At 44.4% G+C, this 17,225-nt stretch overlaps 1 protein-coding gene across 1 annotated transcript in view; it reads right to left on the reverse strand.

Moving 5' to 3' along the window:
• Nucleotides 1-17,225, reverse strand: part of LOC146355892 (uncharacterized) — a 56,288-nt gene that overhangs the window by 23,511 nt on the left and 15,552 nt on the right. Inside the window, 2 exon segments of the mRNA XM_084831145.1 lie at nt 10,769-10,953; nt 10,956-11,124. Of these exon segments, the coding sequence (XP_084687271.1) occupies nt 10,769-10,953; nt 10,956-11,124 (354 nt within the window).

The raw sequence follows: 17,225 nt of genomic DNA on the forward strand, positions 1-17,225 counted from the left end.
AATTTATGGGCTAGGGAGAGATCCTCCCTCTTTCCCTTGGGTCCATGGGACGTGGCCATTGCTTGTGCGCCAAATGGGCGCTACGCCTCCTTTCTACGCCCTCCATCGCTCGTCGCTCCCTGCATCTGCGTCAAGCATCTAGCAAGCCCCCCTCCCGCACTTTCTCACTGCTAGGATCACTATCTATCTCAGGAATGCCGGCAGGAGGAATCTCTGCCAGCTGTTGTGCCTGTGAGGGATGAGCTAGCTCCTCTCCCATGGATTGCTGATCCTCCTCAGAATGAACTGCTCTGGGGTTCTATCGGCTCAGTTTCCACCCTGACACAAGTCTCCTCTTGTCAATTTCCTTGTATGTTTCCTACTCCACTTCCTTCCCTTTGACAGCTGAAACATACAAGGGCATTAACAAGGCAAGGCTATACCTCTGTTCCTCTCCCCTCCTGCCACACTGTCCATCTCCAGAGCATTCTTTCTTCTAAAAGTACATCCCCTCCCTTGAGCTTCCCTTGAGGCCTTATCCAAGCCCCCAGCCACGCACCCTCTTGATGACACCTTCTGCTGCTGCCCTCTTTGCCTTAAACCTCTCTTAGACTACATTTACAGTCTCTTACATTTAAAGGTCCTTAAAAGTACTTTAAATTAAGGTTGTCAATTGTGGAAAGAAATCTTTGTTGATTAGTCAGCTGATTTTTAAAGGTCATTGTATTAATCAAGAGAATTCATTTATGCATAGAGGCTAGAAATTCTGATGAACACAAACATTTCCCTTTCCTTTAGAAAGACTGTATTTTACATTAAATAGTTATAAGGACGTATAACATTTCTCCCCGATTTTGTGAGGTATACTGCCTCAGTGGATGGAGGCTCCATTCCTAACTATCATAGTGCCTTACTGGAACAGAACAAATTTTCTCAGAGGGCAGCATCCTGCTTTTGAGGATACCAAAAGTTTTGTGCCCCACAGAAACTGGGACACACTGCTTGTGCTCTGTTGAGATTTGCTTTTTGTATGTGTTCAGGATTTTTAACTCCTCCTTTTCATTTTCTTTACCTTTTTCCCTTCCCCATTTATTTATTATTAGCCTTTTCCTCCTTCTTGGAAGGACTGCTCTCCAGATACCTCTCTGTGCCACCATGTGTCACAGAGTTGGCCCAAGATCTTTTCCTGCCTTCAGGAAAAATTCCAAAAGCTCCTCTCTCCTTCAGCCGTTAAAGGGTAAAAGTCAGATCCATGAAATAAAAAACGGATCCTGATGATATGATATGATTTTTAAGGGGGACACCACCAAACCCACCTTCCAATCATAGAACGCATCTGTCTCCACAGACTTGAGCCATAGAAATCATGGATCCAGTACTCGTGGGTGCCGCCACGGCAAAAAAACATGGATTCGAGGCTCGGATTCTCATGATTTCATATGATATTTAAAGGGAACACCCCCCCCCCATGACAATCAAGTCACAGAGCACATCTGCCTCCATGGACTGAACCAAAAAATCATGGATCCACCACTCATGAGTGCCTCCACAATATAAAAACGTGGACCCGAAGCACAGATCCTTGTGGATCCTCACGATTTTTACATAGAAAATTCCCCAAATCACCATCAAATCACAGGGCACATCTTTCTTCACAGATAGAACCATGAAAACCACAGATCCACCACTGATTTATTATTATTATTATATTTATAACCCACCTTTTCCCCAATACTGGGACTCAAGGCAGCTTTACAACATTAAAAACTTGTACAGTTAAAACATATAAATAGAAATACACAAAAGTTAAAAATATAATTAAATCATCAATAATATTAAAATTGTATAAATGACTCCTACATATGATAAATGACTTCGATTTAGTACTGCTGAATGGCGGCATCGAAGGGGATAGAAAAGGTGAATTCACATTTTTATCAGGTTCTGTAGCATCGACAATTGACTGTTTTATCATTTCCTACAATTTGCTAAATTTGCTGATCAGTTGCAGGGTGGGTACACGCACTGAGGGTGACCACCTCCCTCTAATTGTACGCTTAAACCCTGAGAACCAGGATGTCCATGCGGATCTTGAAGCCCTGTTCTATTCAAAAGCTGAAATTAGAGCCTCACGTATAAGATGGTCAACCAAGTCAGAGGAAAAATGATCTTCATTATTACTCTCTGAAAGCTGTCTCAGATTGCAGGATACTTTGCTGACTGCGAGATCCCTGCAAAATGTTTTGGATTTGTATCAAGTATTGGCCTTATCCTTGCAAAATTACTCGATCCATAAAACCCCTGTGAAGCAGCATGTTCCTCTTTGCATGTCCAAATCTTGGTTTGACCACGAAGGTGTGGACATGAAGAAATCCTTAGCAGATAAATATAGACTATACAGGAAATTGGATTTGCCAATTATACCCCCTGGATGGTTGAATCTAAAGAAGAGATATAAAAACTTAACTAGGGAGAAAAAGAACCAGGCATGGAGTTGGAAGACTCTTTGCTGCTTCGAGGGCTCATGACTCAGCCATCTTCTGGAGAATTGTCTCCAGAGGTTGGCATAGTAAACCAGGTGGGATGGATTTCCACATTCCAATCAAGACCCGGGAACTATATTTTAGCGATCTGTATGCAAAAAGACAATCCGGAGCCCCCCTATTACAAACTGAAATGGATAGTCTACCTGACTGGCCTCCTGTCTCCACCTCTGAAATTAGCAGACTTATTTCTAAGCTTTAATTGGGCAAAGCACCCGGGAGTGACACCATTCCACCCAAGTTGCTTAAGGCCAACATGGAGTGGTGGGCCCCGGTCCTAGCAGTCTTATTTAGCTGTATCGATCAGTCAGCGTGTATACCAGAGGATTGGGGCCTCGCAACCATCATTCCAATATATAAAAAGGGGAAAGATCAGACCCCACTAATTACAGGCTAATCAGTCTACTGAGAATTGTCAAACCACCAAACACATCACACGGCACATCTCCCTCCACAGACTGAACCATGAAAATGATGGAACTGCTACTTGTTGACTCCGTCACAGCAGACAAAAGTGAATCCAAGGCACGGATCTGCACGGGTCCTCATGATTTTTACAGGGAAATCCCCCAAACCACAATCAACTTGGACTGAACCAGAAAAATCTCAGGTCCGGCACTCATTGGTGCCGCCATGGAATAAAAATAGGAAGAAGGTAAAAGCCAGATGGGCCGCGGTGGCTTAGTGCTTAAGACGCTGAACTGCAGACTGGAAGGTCAGCAGGTCAGCAGTTCGAGACCCGAGTGCTGCATGATGGAGTAAGCTTCAGTCCCAGCTCCTGCCAACCTAGCAGTTCGAAAGCAAGAAATTGCAAGTAGATAAATAGGTACCGCCTCGGCGGGAAAGGTAACAGCGTTCCGTGCACCTCGGTGTTCAGTCATACCGGCCACATGACCATGGAAGCATCTTCGGACAGCGCTGGCTCTTCGGCTTAGAAACAGGGATGAGCACCGCACCCTAGAGTCGGACACGACTGGTTGGGGTCACCTTTTAAAAGCCAGATGCATGAAAAAGCCCGGAACCTCTTGATTTCATATGATTTTTACAAAGCAAATCTCCCAGACCACAATCAAATCACAGAGCACATCTACCGCCATGAACTGAACCATAAGAAACATGTGTCCAGCACTTGTGTGCCCTGCCACAGCACAAAAATATGGATCCGAGGCATGGATCCTCGTGACTTTTACAGGGAGCATTCCCCAAACCACAATCAAATCATACAGCACATCTGCTTCCATAAAATAAAAAAACATGGATCCGGCACTCTTTGGCACGGCCATGGTGCAAAAACATGGATCCAAGGCATGGATTCTCATGATCAAATCACAAATCACATCTGTGGCCAGGGACTGCAGTAGTAAAACCATGTATCTATTAATTCACTGCGCCACCACAGCACAAAACATGGATCCAAGGAATGGATCCTCGCAATTATGAAACATTATTATGGATTTGAGGCATAGATCATCTTAGATCCTCTGGAGTTTTGCAAGGGATCCCATGATAACCACCATTAAATCACAGACAACATCTGTGTCAACAGACTGAAACAGAAAAAATACAGACCCAGTACTGCATGGAGCCAGCATGGTACAAAAGCATGCATCTGGAACATGGATCCTCATGGATCATCAGTATTTTTACAAGGGACATCCCAAAAACTAGTCAAATCACAGAACACATCCATGCCTAGGGAATGGACCATAAAAATCATAGATTTGTGGCTTCACGGATACGAGGCACAATTCAACATGGATCCACTGAATTTTTACATTGGATTCTCTCTCCCCACCCCACCCCAAAGCCCCTCATCAAAGCACAGAACTCTTCTTTGTCCAAGTATGCACACTAAGCATCCCAGATCTGCTGCTTCACATGATTGTGTGAACCATTTATGCGAGCTAGGATGGAAAAAAAGCCCCATGGATTCAAGACACAGATCCTTATGTGTCCTTTGGATTTTAACAGAGTGTCCCACAAATGCACTATTAAATCACAGATTACATCCATGGCCACAGACTATTAAAGTTATGGATCCTGTACTTCATGGAGCAAGCGCGGTGCAAGAACATGAATCCATGACAATCACACTCCCACGGTGGCAATTATGTGATGGTAGCTTCATGGAACCACCATGACATAAAAACATTGTATATTGTATTTTATGATTAAACATGCATTAAAAACGTTGTTCAGGCAGGCATTTGGGGTGGGTTAGGGTATTTTAGAAAATGTTTTTATTGTAGAATTTTATTGTTTTAAACTGTTTTTATTGTATGTTGTACATCGCCCAGAGTGGCTGAGTGACCAGCCAGATGGGCGATTAATAAATTTAATAATAAATAAATAAATGAATGATGCATGCCGTGGTTATAATTGTTGTGAACTGCCCAGAGACCTTTGGCTATTGGGTGGTATAGAAATGTAATAAAAAAAACCCAAAAAAACATAGATTTGGGGCATGGATCCTATGGATTTTTTTGTCCTATGGGTAAGAGAAGACCAAAATAACCAGCAAATCACAGCTCATGTCTGTGTCCATGGATTGCATTATAAAAATCATGGATCTACTGATCTGTGGTGCTGCCATGGCACAAAACATGGATCTGAGGCATGGATACTCATGATTCCCCTGAATTTTTATGGGGATACCTCTGAAATCACCATCAAATCACAGATCATGTCTATATCCAGGGACTGAACCATAAAAATAACTGATCCAGAACTTCATGGCGTAACTATGGTGAAAAGTGTGGGTCTGAGTTACAAACCCTCATGGATGTTCCCGATTTTTACATGGGATCCCCCTAAACCACCATCAAATCACAGATCACATCTACGTCTGTGAACCTCACCATAAAAATCTTGGATGTTTTGTTTCATGGCTCCTCCATAGCACAAAAGCATGGCCTCACATGATTATCACAGGGTCACAAATCCCTTTGCTAGTTTGTCATGACATGCAAACCAGGAACTCTGGTTTGTCTCTTCCCCAACAAGCCAAAGAAATAAGCCATGGTTTAGTTTGAGGTTATTTCTCTGGCTTGTTCAGGAACCCAAGGATGAAACATTCCTGGATGATTTAGTTGCTCTCACTCACAGCAGGAGAGATCAGGCAGTGTGCCATGCTCACTCATTTCTAAAAATCCAGGGTTTAAAAAAAGTGACTATAGGATCCATGATTTTTAAGGTCCATTTCTGAGGATACATACCTTGAATCCATGCTTTTGTGCTGTGGTGGAATGGTGAAGTACAGGATCTGTAATTTGGCTCAGTGCATGGACATCCATGTGATCTATGATTTGACCATGGCTTCACATGGATCCCATCTAAAATTCATGAGGATCCATGCCTTGGACCCATATTTTTGTGCCATGGCAGTGCGAAAAAGAGCTGGATCTGTGATTTTTGTGCTTAGTCCATGGAGGCAGATGTCCTGTGTGATATGACTGTGGTTGCAGGGGAGGGGGGGGTGTCCTGCAAAAATAATGAGCATCCATGAAGATCCGTCCATTGGATCCATGTTTGCCCCGTGTCAGCATCAAAAAACACTGCATCCATGATTTTCATGGTTCAGTCTGTGGACGCAGATGTGCTCTATGATTGCATGGTGATTGGGGGGGGGGATTTTTCCCTGGCAAAATGCAGAGGAGCCGTGGTTTGGGGCCATGGTGGCACCTATGGATGCCAGATCTGTGATTTTTATGATTCATTCCATAGAGGCAGATGTGCCCTATGATTTGATGGTTTGGAGGATTTCCTGTGTAACCATCATGGGGATCCACGCCTCCGATCGACGTTTTTGCACTGTGGTAGCAACTTGAGTGCTGGATCCGTGATTGTTATGGTTCAGTCTGTGGAGGCAGATGTGCTCTATGATTAGATGGTGGTTTCGGGGGTTTCCCCTTTAAAAAATCATATGAAATCATGAGAATCCATTCTTGATTTCATGCATCCGGCTTTTACTTTATTCCTCAATGAAATAAATAAAACAACTACTGCCTTTTCAGGGCTCCCCAGATCAGCTGCCTCATGGGGGGGGGGGGGGCGCCTCGTCCCCCTCCGCCCCGTTTTGTTTGCTTTTGTCCGTCTGGCCAGTCCAGCAGAGATCGAGGGGAGCGTCTCGGCCACATGCAGAATTGCTTCAGGGGACCCACATTCGTGGAGGAGCGGGAGCAGGGCCAGTTCAACGGGGGAAGTTTCAATGAATGCAGCGCAGTTTAATCAGTGAATCGGTTTGAGAAATTGACACGGCGCTGCAGTTCACCTCTAACTCACCCGCCGCCGCCCTCTGTTTCCTACATCAAATGGGTCTCATGGCTTTAATACGAGAACGAAAGACGTTCCTTGAAACTGTGGGGGGCAGATCCGCAGTGGATCGGCGGTACAGGTCACCTCCCAATGTGTGCAATGTCCAGCTCCCCTGCATATTGCGAAACCAGATCCCCCTCTGACACTCTGGGGGTTGAAGTTGGGCATCTCCCCTGCCCCCTCCTTCCTCCCTGCCCCCCATGTCACACCCCTCCCCTGCAGCCTAGGGACCCCCTTCACCCCAATGCACAAGGTCTCTCACCTGATCCCACCCAGGGGGCTCCGAGGGGCTGTAGGGGAGGGACATGGGAGGCTCAAAGTCCTCTGGAGGAAGGCGAGACAGGAAGGGCCTTTGGGGGGCAAGTGCATTTCCTGTGGACAGCGCGACCCCTCCATTCCTCCCCAAATCCCGACTCTCTAGGAAACCCGTTCAGCCCCTTTAACCCTTAGAAGACCAAGCAGTGAGATCCTTTCCTGCATCTCTCCAGGCAGGGCCAGGGAAACATCTCGCGTTGCGCCACATTGGCTTCTGGCTTCCCCAGGGTGCTGCTGGCAGCGATTTCGCTTTGCTGTTCTGCACATCTCCTCTCCTTGCTGGATGAATCTGTTCAGCCAGCGGGTGTTTCGTTTCTGGCTGTAAAACACTGTTCTCGCCATAAGGTTTGAAAGGTCTCAGCAGCTTCAACAGGTCAGCCCAGGAGTCTGAGAAACTGCCCGTTTGAGTAGTCTGAAGGCAAAGAGCTCTTTGGGGGTTATAGAGCTCTTGCTTCCTGCACGTGACTTCCAAAGCCAGAATAAATTCTGCAAAATACACCGCACTGGGAGAAATGCTGATTATTTAGAGGTCACAGAATTTTCTTCTATGTTATTTGAAAAGAGATCATCACACACCTGGCCCTTACCTTTAAAAGTTCTCACCACCAGCAACCAGCTTTTCTCACGAAACATCCACTCACACATTATTTCTTGGTATCAGGCTGCAGGCAAGAATAACAAATGTGCTTACTTTAAAACATGTATGTACACTTTTTAGGATTTCTGAGCAGCGTAATATCAGTTGTATAAGATTACAAGTACATCAATAATAAAACAAATACAAATCCCAAATGTTGCTGTCCTATGCACGTTTGGACAAACAAGTCCTACAACTCCTAGCATGGCTAGATGGAGGGTGCTGGGAGGTGTAGGACTTACTTCTGTTGAAACATACATAGGATTGCACCCCATATCAACTGAAAAAATAACAAGTTAAAACATCTGAATGAAGAGCATTCTGACCCAATACCGAAAAGATTACAATGTAGGCACCAGGTGAACTTGTTTCAGGAAGGGCATTCCATAACTGGGGTGACACGGCTGAGAAAGCCCTTTCATTTGATGTTAAACAGTGTACCTCTGATAAAGCAGGAATGTGGAGAAACCTTGTTTTTTAAGGCATGGAACCAGTAAATCGGAAGCTGCGGCTGATGCCTTAACTGATATGCCCTGTGAGCAGTGATGATTTTGTGCAATGTCACAAATTGTGCTTGCTTACAATGTACCTTGCTTTCGAACTGTGGTGCTGGAGAAGACTCTTACGAGTTCCCTGGACTGCAAGGAGGTCAAATCAGTCCATCCTAAAGGAAATCAACCCTGAGTGCTCATTGGAAGGACAGATAATGAAGCTGAAGCTCCAATATTTTGGCCACCTAATGCGAAGAGAAAACTCCCTGGAAAAGACCCTGATGCTGGGAAAGACTGAAGGCAAAAGGAGAAGGGGACGGCAGAGGATGAGATGGCTAGATAGCATCATGGATGCAATGAATATGAACTTGAGCACGCTCCGGGAGAGAGCGCAGGACAGGAAGGCCTGGCGTGCTATGGTCCATGGGGTCACGAAGAGTCGGACACGACTGAACGACTGAACAACAACAACAACAACAATGTACCTTCCATGCACCCATCCTTTTCCTCGGATGCTCAGGCCCAAATCTAGATGGGGAAGATGGAGTGCCTGGGACCAGCAAAGATGCCTCACATTGTCCTGGTCCTGTATTGCCTTTTGAAGCATCTGAGCCTTTTGCATTCCTAGAGGAATCCTCTTGTATGTGTTGACCCAGGCCTGTTTCTTGGTTACATCTGTCACTGGTGGGATGAGTTAAACAGTGGAGGATGGGAAAGGGGGGTCTCCTCTGATGCAGGAGGGCTGAGAGTGGTACTGCTGCTATTGACTTGGGGTGTGGTGCTTGTAGCTTTAATTTTTAGCATCAATGTGATTTGTGATGTTGCCAGTAATGAGAAATATTAAAATACTTGTTGAAAATAATAAACCCATTTCATAGAATTGTAAGAGGCACTAAGAATAGGTTTACTTTGGCAGTATGGGGGTGGGGATCATCTTGATTTTGAGAAAGAATGGGTTGCCTAATTAGGGATATTACACCGCAATTGTAGGCCAGTGCCTTTTTCCCAGTAAAAGGTGCTCACAGGAACGTTCACAGAATATGAAGTTAGACAACAGAATTCAAACTTTAGTGAGGATGGAATTTGAAGCAAAAACGTTAGCAAATATATATATCAATAAAGAAAAGCAAAAAAAAAATTCAAAATTCAAAACTATTACCAATTCCATATGTAAGAAACAAACACAGAAGAGAAAAATAATGACTGAAAAGACAAGAAAGGTGAAAAAGGATATAAGATATCTAAAATACAAGAAATTGTCCAAGCCTTTCTAAAAGAAATTTATTCCACCTACTCACCAGATATAGGCCAAATTTAACTATATTTATAAACAAGAGAAATTAAGAAATTCAGTGCAGGGTACCAGCAGACATTAAATTAGAAAATAACATCTGAAGAAATACACAAAACCATTAAGAAATATAAAAAACAACAAAACGACAGGAACTGATGGATTTACTGGGAAGTTCTATAAGGTATTTGAAGAGCAATTAATTCCACATATGTTGTCTCTGTTTACCAAGTTTTAGAGAATAATCCCATCTCTGGCTTCTGGCAAACATCAAAAATAGGTTTCATTCCAAAACCTGGGAAAGACCTAAATGACCCAGACTCTTCCTTCTCAGTTACAATGCTTAATCAAGATTATAAAATTTTCACAAGCATTCTGACAAAAAAGTTAAATTATTTGGCCCCAAACCACATTCATAGAGACCAATGTGGCTTCATTAAAATCAAGCACATTGCTGAAACTATAAGGCTGTTGTCATCTCCCCCCCGCCCCCGATGTCATGCCCCCACTGAAGAAGTCCTCCTCAGAAGCCCAGGGCACACCAGTCCAAGCTCTGCATTAAGCTGAATTACAAACCCCTTTTCAGGCAAACAGGGGATCTATTCTGAAAATGGACAAAGCTTCACCTGTCCTGGCTGGGTGGAATTGCATCCGTGAAGATGTCAGTCTTGCCAAAGCTTAATTCCCTATTTCAGACTCTCCCAAAACATGTCAGAACATTATTTAAATAAATGGCAGAGACTATTGATACAATTTATTCACGACAACAAAAAGTGCCAACAATGTCCTATTTCAACAAAGCGAAAAAGGAAGCTTGGGAATGCCTTATGAAGCATCTCAGCCTTTCTGTGTTGCTAGAGGAATCTTCCTGAGAGTTGGCCCCTGCCTGCTTGACCCCCACATCAGTAGCTGTCATGTACTAACATGTAGTATTGTCTCACCTTGTGAAATCACATTTCATAACTAAAGGAATAGGCTTTGCACCTAGAATTGACTAGATTCCATTTATACAATTTTTCCCTTTTGTGAAGTCTTTTTATAATCCAAACATTTATATAATTTCCTTGCTGTGCTTTGATAAGAAGTGTTGTCTTATGACTGAAGCTCTTTCCACACTCCAAGCATTTATACTGTTTCTCTCCTGTTTCAGCTCTTTGATGAAAAGTCAGAGTTTGCTTATGACTGATGTTCCTTCCACACTCAAACAAGGATATAGTTTTCTCCCTGTATGAGATCTTTGATGAGAAGTGAGATATCTCTTCTGGCTGAAGGTCTTTCCACGCTCTGAACAATGATATGGTTTCTCCCCTGTGTGAGTTTTTTTATGAGAAGTGAGAGTTGTTTTATGTCTGAAGCTCTTTTTGCACTCCAGACAAATATGGTTTCCCCTCCTGTGTGAATTCTTTGATGTGACATTAGATGGTTCTTCTGACTGAAGCTCTTTCCACACTCCAAACACTGATATGGTTTCTCCCCTGTGTGAGTTCTTTGATGAGAAGTGAGCTGTCTCTTCTTTCTAAAGCCTTTTCCACACTCCAGACATGTATGTGGTTTCTTCAACGTATTCATTTTGGAAGGAGCTGTATTGTATGATTCAGAATTGAAATCTTTCCTGCACATACGGCACCTATTCTTTTCCTGTCTTTTATGCATTCCTTCTGTGATTGTGATATCATGGTATCCATTGCCCTGCACAACAAAGGAATAATTCCTCCTATTCTGATTAGCCTCAGTTTTCCTTCTCCCCTGTTTGATATTTGGCAGCTGTCTTTTTTCGGTAACATCCCACACAGTGCTCTCTTATTCTCCATTTTCATCTGTCAACTTCTGGAATTAAGACATGAAATCGGTAAAAGGCTGAGTTAGCAGTAAAACCTCAAATAATGGAGCATTTCAATTACTGATTTTGATAAAAGGAAGAAGTGAAAAGACTGAAATGAGATGCAGTTCTTCCCATGTGTTTAACTGAGTCTTCTGATTGCCATTAACTGAGTGTGGGCATGGTACAATGCAGTTGATTGAGTGCTGCTGCCTCCCTAAAAACCTCCCTCTATGACTTCGGGACAGCAGATGTGTCAGGCTTCTGGGATCCCATGATGGGTCAGTTCTGTTTTTGAATTTGTTCCTAACCTTTCCTAATGCTCTGATGACTGAATGCTAATTTGCGTTTTGATTCTGTTGTGGTTTTCTTACATTGTGTATTGATGTCTCACCAGTATTAGCTCCTGTGTGGATTGCTGTTTATGCTAAGGCATAATAGAAATCTTTTAGTAAATAAAAATAGACATATCCTGGTAGATTGGAAGAAGTGATCCAAAGGTGCTCAAATACGCAATCCCCATGGATCGTGCCTTCAACTATGTCTGGAAAACATACCTGGTCTGGGCTGCCTTTCCCTAATCAGTGTTTTGCTGCTGCTGGATTTTGAGTCTCTGAGCTGCCTTAATGTGTCTTGTGAAAGTATCTGGAGTATCTTTGAGGCCTGTGTCTTTAAACTGCTGCCCTAAAATAGTGTTTACTCATTTGATGATTTTAAAATATATTCATGTTTCTTTTCTTTTTTTTACATCAGCCTCTGAGAGCCATGTCCTGAAAGGCAGCCTCAAAAGACCAAAAAATGATAATATCTTCCTCAGCTTTATTGCATTTAGAACTCAACAGTCTCATTAGGCAGGAAACAGGGAGTCTTACCGAGAGAGGCCACAGTTCTCCTCCATGGTTTGCCAGTGCAGGGCTCTCTGGTCAGGATCCAGGACTGCCCACTCTTCCTCAGTGAAGCACACACAAATGACTCCTCAAATGTCACCAGACCCTGCATGAAAAAAGAAAATGTTCCTTCTCGATGATAACGTAAAGTGAGCTGGCTGGGCATTATATTGCAGGATTGAAACCTGCTTGCTGTGAAAACCAGTTGCTGGGGAAACAAGAGCAAGAAACAGCTATGGCCCTCCTGTCCTGCTCATGGGTTTCCCAAGAGGCATCTGGTTGCCCACTGTGAGGAATAGGAAGTTGCTCCTATCCAACAGAGCTCTCCGTATGTCCTTAGCTCTGCCAGAAGGAAACAGAAGGAGAGAGGTTCATTTAGGCCCTGGGAGGTGAGCAGGGGATGGAGTCACCCAGGCTGCTCCCTGCCTGTCTCTCTTGTGATCCAGTGCCTACCTGATCCAGTTTATTTTCCCCTCCCCCTTTATTTATTTCTTATTAACATACGATGCAGTCGCCTCTTCGCAGCCATCTGTGGTTCTCCTGGAAAATGTGGATTTCCAAAGAGGTGTTTTGCTGTGATGTTTTTGGTTTGTTGCGGGTTTCCCCGTGGTTGCGAGCCGTCTGTCCCTTCCCCAAACTGACTGCGCATTTTGCGGTGGGCATGTTGCAGGCGTGCGTAGTGCTTGCGTTGCTCTGTGATGCCCCTTTATTCCCCCCGTCCCTTTGCAGCTGCGCAGTTACAGAGGCACAGAGAGGCGCTTTCATGTATTTAATCACACTTCCGCACATTTTTGCAGCTTCGTATCTTCGCAATGGTTACTTTCAGACTCGGTGCCCAAGGGCCGGGGGGGGGGGATTGGGGGAGGACCAACTTCACTCTGACCTCCATTTCAGAACAACAGGTAGGCACATACCGCTCATGCTTGTGAGTGCAAACCATTGTGAGAGTCTCAGGCTGGGGAACTGGCAAACAAATGGCATGGAAATGAAGGAGCACAGAACACCCACTTTTTACCTTATGCGGGACGGACAGACACAACAGAACCCATAAAATACAAAACAGGCACTACAGTGTCGCACTCCCATGCTCACTGGACTGCACAGCTGTGCATTAAAGTATAATGGCAAAAGAAGAGCACGGCAGAGCGTGTTAGGGAAGTGTGCAGTAAATCGCAAGTGTAGCGCAACAGAAGCTAATTCGGAGCTGCAATGCACAGTTGCAACTGGGCAGGGGGTGAAAGCAGTACCATGTAGATGGGGCCCTGCTGTCAGTGAGAGCAGCTAAATCATCCAGGAATGTTTCGTCCTTGGGTTGTTTGCTGTGATGTGCAAACAAGCAAGTCTGGCTTGTCTCTTCCTGAACAAGCCAGAGAAAAACCCACAATCCAAACCATGGCTTATTTCTCTGGGTTGATCGTGAATAGACAAACAAGAGTTCTTGGTTTCATGTCACAACAAACTAGCAAGGGGCCAGAACATCCCTGGGTTGTTTCAGTGCTCCCACTCACAGCCTCACATTGCGATCAGGCAGTGTTCACCAGCAGGCTGCCACACTCACAACCCATTCTTGTTGTGATATGTTTACCAGGCCTCTTTCTCCAGATCCATAATCAAATCAGATCTCATCCTTCTACACTCACTGGCCTCTAAAAAGCATGTATCCATTGGAGCAAAGTGTTCCCATGGAACAACAAAGGTCTATGAGGAATGGCTCCTCATGAGTCATCTTAATAGTTTTTACATGGAACACCAAAAATCAAATGTTAAGTCACACATCTGCGGAGCGCACCATAAAAATCAGCATAGATCCAGCATGGTGTGCCACACCATGCTGGGCAAGCTTTGATCAGAAGCAGGGTCCTCATGATTTCTGCACTCAAGCCCCACCATGTAATCATAACAATATAAAAACCTACCCCTGAGATCTAATGGATCTTCATGGTTTTTGGAGGCATGCCCACCAGCTAATTACAGCTCACATCCACCTGCAGGTAATCCAGTACAAGTAGGGATGGACAGATTTTGTTAGATCCTTTCCATCTGTGTTTGTCAGGTGTTTTTAATTCCATTGGAATTAAATCACTGATGGAACTGGATTGCTTTCGAGGAGAGTTATCTTCCATTTGTGCAAATGCACATTACTACTAATGCGCATTAGCACTAATGTGCATTAATGCACTAGTGCTAAAGAGCATTGATGCAAATCTCCCCCCAAAGTAAAAGAATGGTCAGGAAGTCTGCAGAATCCGCATGACCCAGAAGGAGCTGGCTCACAGATTATATTGTGATTTTGCCAACGTCCCTACCTAAAGGTATGTTATTTTATTTCCCTGCTCTTTTCCTGCTAAGTGGCAAGTTAGTTGGCAGTACAACATAAATTAGCCATACCACATTAAAAATTACAAAATAAAATAATAATGTACAAAACAGCACGAATGTGTGTAAAGAGAGGAAATGTACAGATTCAGGGGGATAAAACAGCAATTTCAATTCTCATTAAAAGCCTAGTGAAGAAGGATTTTCTTCACCATTTCTCAGAAGGTGGAACGAGAGGAGGCCAGGCACACCTCCCCAGGAGACAGTTTCAAAGCTTTGTTGCCAACACAGAGATGGTCCTGTCCTCTGTACCAATGAAGCTAACCTCAGACTGTGGCAGAATGTGAAGCAGAACCCTCCCTACAAATCTTAAGCAGGGCGTAATCACAGGGAGTCATGTGGTCCTTCACGTGATGTTGGTTGAGGCTGGTAACTGCTTCAAAGATCGAGACCAGCATTCTGAATTTGGCATGGAAACATACCAGGAGCCAATGCAGCTTAAAAAGTATAGGAGCACTTTGCTCCAGAAAACTGGCTGCTGACAGGATGTGTCCACCAATACAACTGGATGGCTACCAGTTCAACCACAATATGAGAGGAAGAAGAAAAAAATCAGTTGACTGCTGGTATGCTGCATTTTCTAATTTCTACACGACCAGGGGCAGAACCCAATGTTGCCCTTGTGCATGCAACCAATTCTGTTCCTCAAATGGCCACTACCAGCGATTTAGTGCTTCCGAGGTCTACCCGAAATGAGCAGAAACTCACATTTCTGGAAGGGGAGAGATCAGCGGTTTAGATCCACTGACCCCAGATTGTCACTGAGCCCCCTTCCAGAAATGAGCATTTCCGCTTGTTTTGGGACTTACCCCTGGAATCGCTAAATCGCTGGTCCGCAAGTGGTAGGGGCCGCTTGTGCAACCGAAGTGCTGGGACTGGCCGCATGCGAACCAGAATTGGCAGCCAGCTCCACGCGCAGGTGGGCAGCATAGGATTCTGCCCTTAGACACCACCGTTCAGGAAGTTCAATTCCTGAAGATATCCATCTATTGTTGGAGGACTTTCAGCTTTTATGACCCAAGAATGTGGACAAGGTGTTTGTTTAAGCTAGCCCAAGCACCTGTTTGCTCAATCCTTGTCCTTTGTGGCTTATGACATCCAGAAGGGAGGGGATGATTGGCTCATTTCAAAAAGTTATCAATTCTTCCCTACAGGTTGGAGTGGTGAGACCACTTCTGAAATAAACATCCTTGGTTCCAGAAGATATGAATAATTATAGGCCAGTAGCTAACTTCTCCTTCCTGGGCAAGGTGCTTGAGAGGGAGGTGGTAGATCAAATCCCATCACTTGTGGATGAAATTGATTTTCTAGATCCACCTTCAGTCAGAGCTTTGGCACAGAAAATGCAGTGGTCACCTTGTGGGATGAGCTCTAGTGGGAGAGAGATGGGCGGGTGTGTGTGTGACCCAGTTGATTCTCCTGGACCTCACAGTGGCTTGCAATACCATCAACCATGGCACCCTGGCATCCTTCAGGGTAGGCTGTCTTAGTTGCATGTGGGTGGTCCAGCTTTGCAATGGTTCTGTTCATACTTGGATGGCCATTTACAGAAGGTGGTGCCGGGGGGTGTCTACTAAACTCCATGGCATGCTTTGGGGCCCAACAAGGTTCCATCTTGTCCCACATGCTACTTAACATCCACATTGAAAGCACTGAGTGCAGTGTAATCGGTATGAATACAGTCCGGAAACTTCAGTTAGTACAGTATATGACAGCAAGAGTACTGACTGGAACTGGGCATTACGACCATATTATGCCAGTATTGTACCATATTCACTGTCTCCCAGTTCATTGCCACACCCAATTCAAGATGCTGGTGTTAACCTATAAAGCATTTCATGGCTGGGGGCCCTAATCTATAAAGGACCACCTCTTCCCATCTATTCCTGTCCATGTCCTGAAGTCAAGTCATCACACTCTGTTTCCTAGCCACCACCATTGGCAGACACTGATGTGTATATCACATGACATATAGTGTAGTAGAACACACACCATGTTCCAGGCAAGAGAAATGGTTGTGAAGTGTGAGGGGCTTTAGGCAGTAGAAAAAAGACAATAGTAATTGAGTAGGGGTTTTCGGAATTAGAAGACAGTGAAGGGAGAGAATGGTGGGAGTTGGAAATGTTGTGGTTTAGTTCGATAAGATGGCTTGGAAAAGATTTTTGTAGTCTGCATATAAAAATCATGAGTCTCTACATCGAACTCCAGTGTATCCATAATTTTTTGCAGTACGTTCTTTCGACCGTGATGTAACCAATTTTCATGTGGTGGATTTGTGACCCTGCGAGGATCACGTGGGTCCCTGCTTTTGTGCTATGGAGGAGCCATGAAACAAAAGATCCATGATTTTCATGGTGAGCTTCACAGACCTGGATGTGATCTGTGATTTGATGGTGGGGGATCCCATGTAAAAATCCAGAACATCCATGAGGATCCAGAACTTGGACCCAAACTGTTCACCACAGTTGCACCACGAAGTTCTGGATCAGTGATCTCTATGGTTCAGGCCCTGGACACAGACATGATCTGTGATTTGATGGCGATTTCAGAAGCATCACCACAAAAATCCAGGG

Source organism: Heloderma suspectum, chromosome 2, assembly GCF_057233095.1.
Source record: "Heloderma suspectum isolate Gila_16-S chromosome 2, 16-S_ref, whole genome shotgun sequence".
NCBI classification, from domain to species: Eukaryota; Metazoa; Chordata; class Lepidosauria; order Squamata; family Helodermatidae; genus Heloderma; species Heloderma suspectum.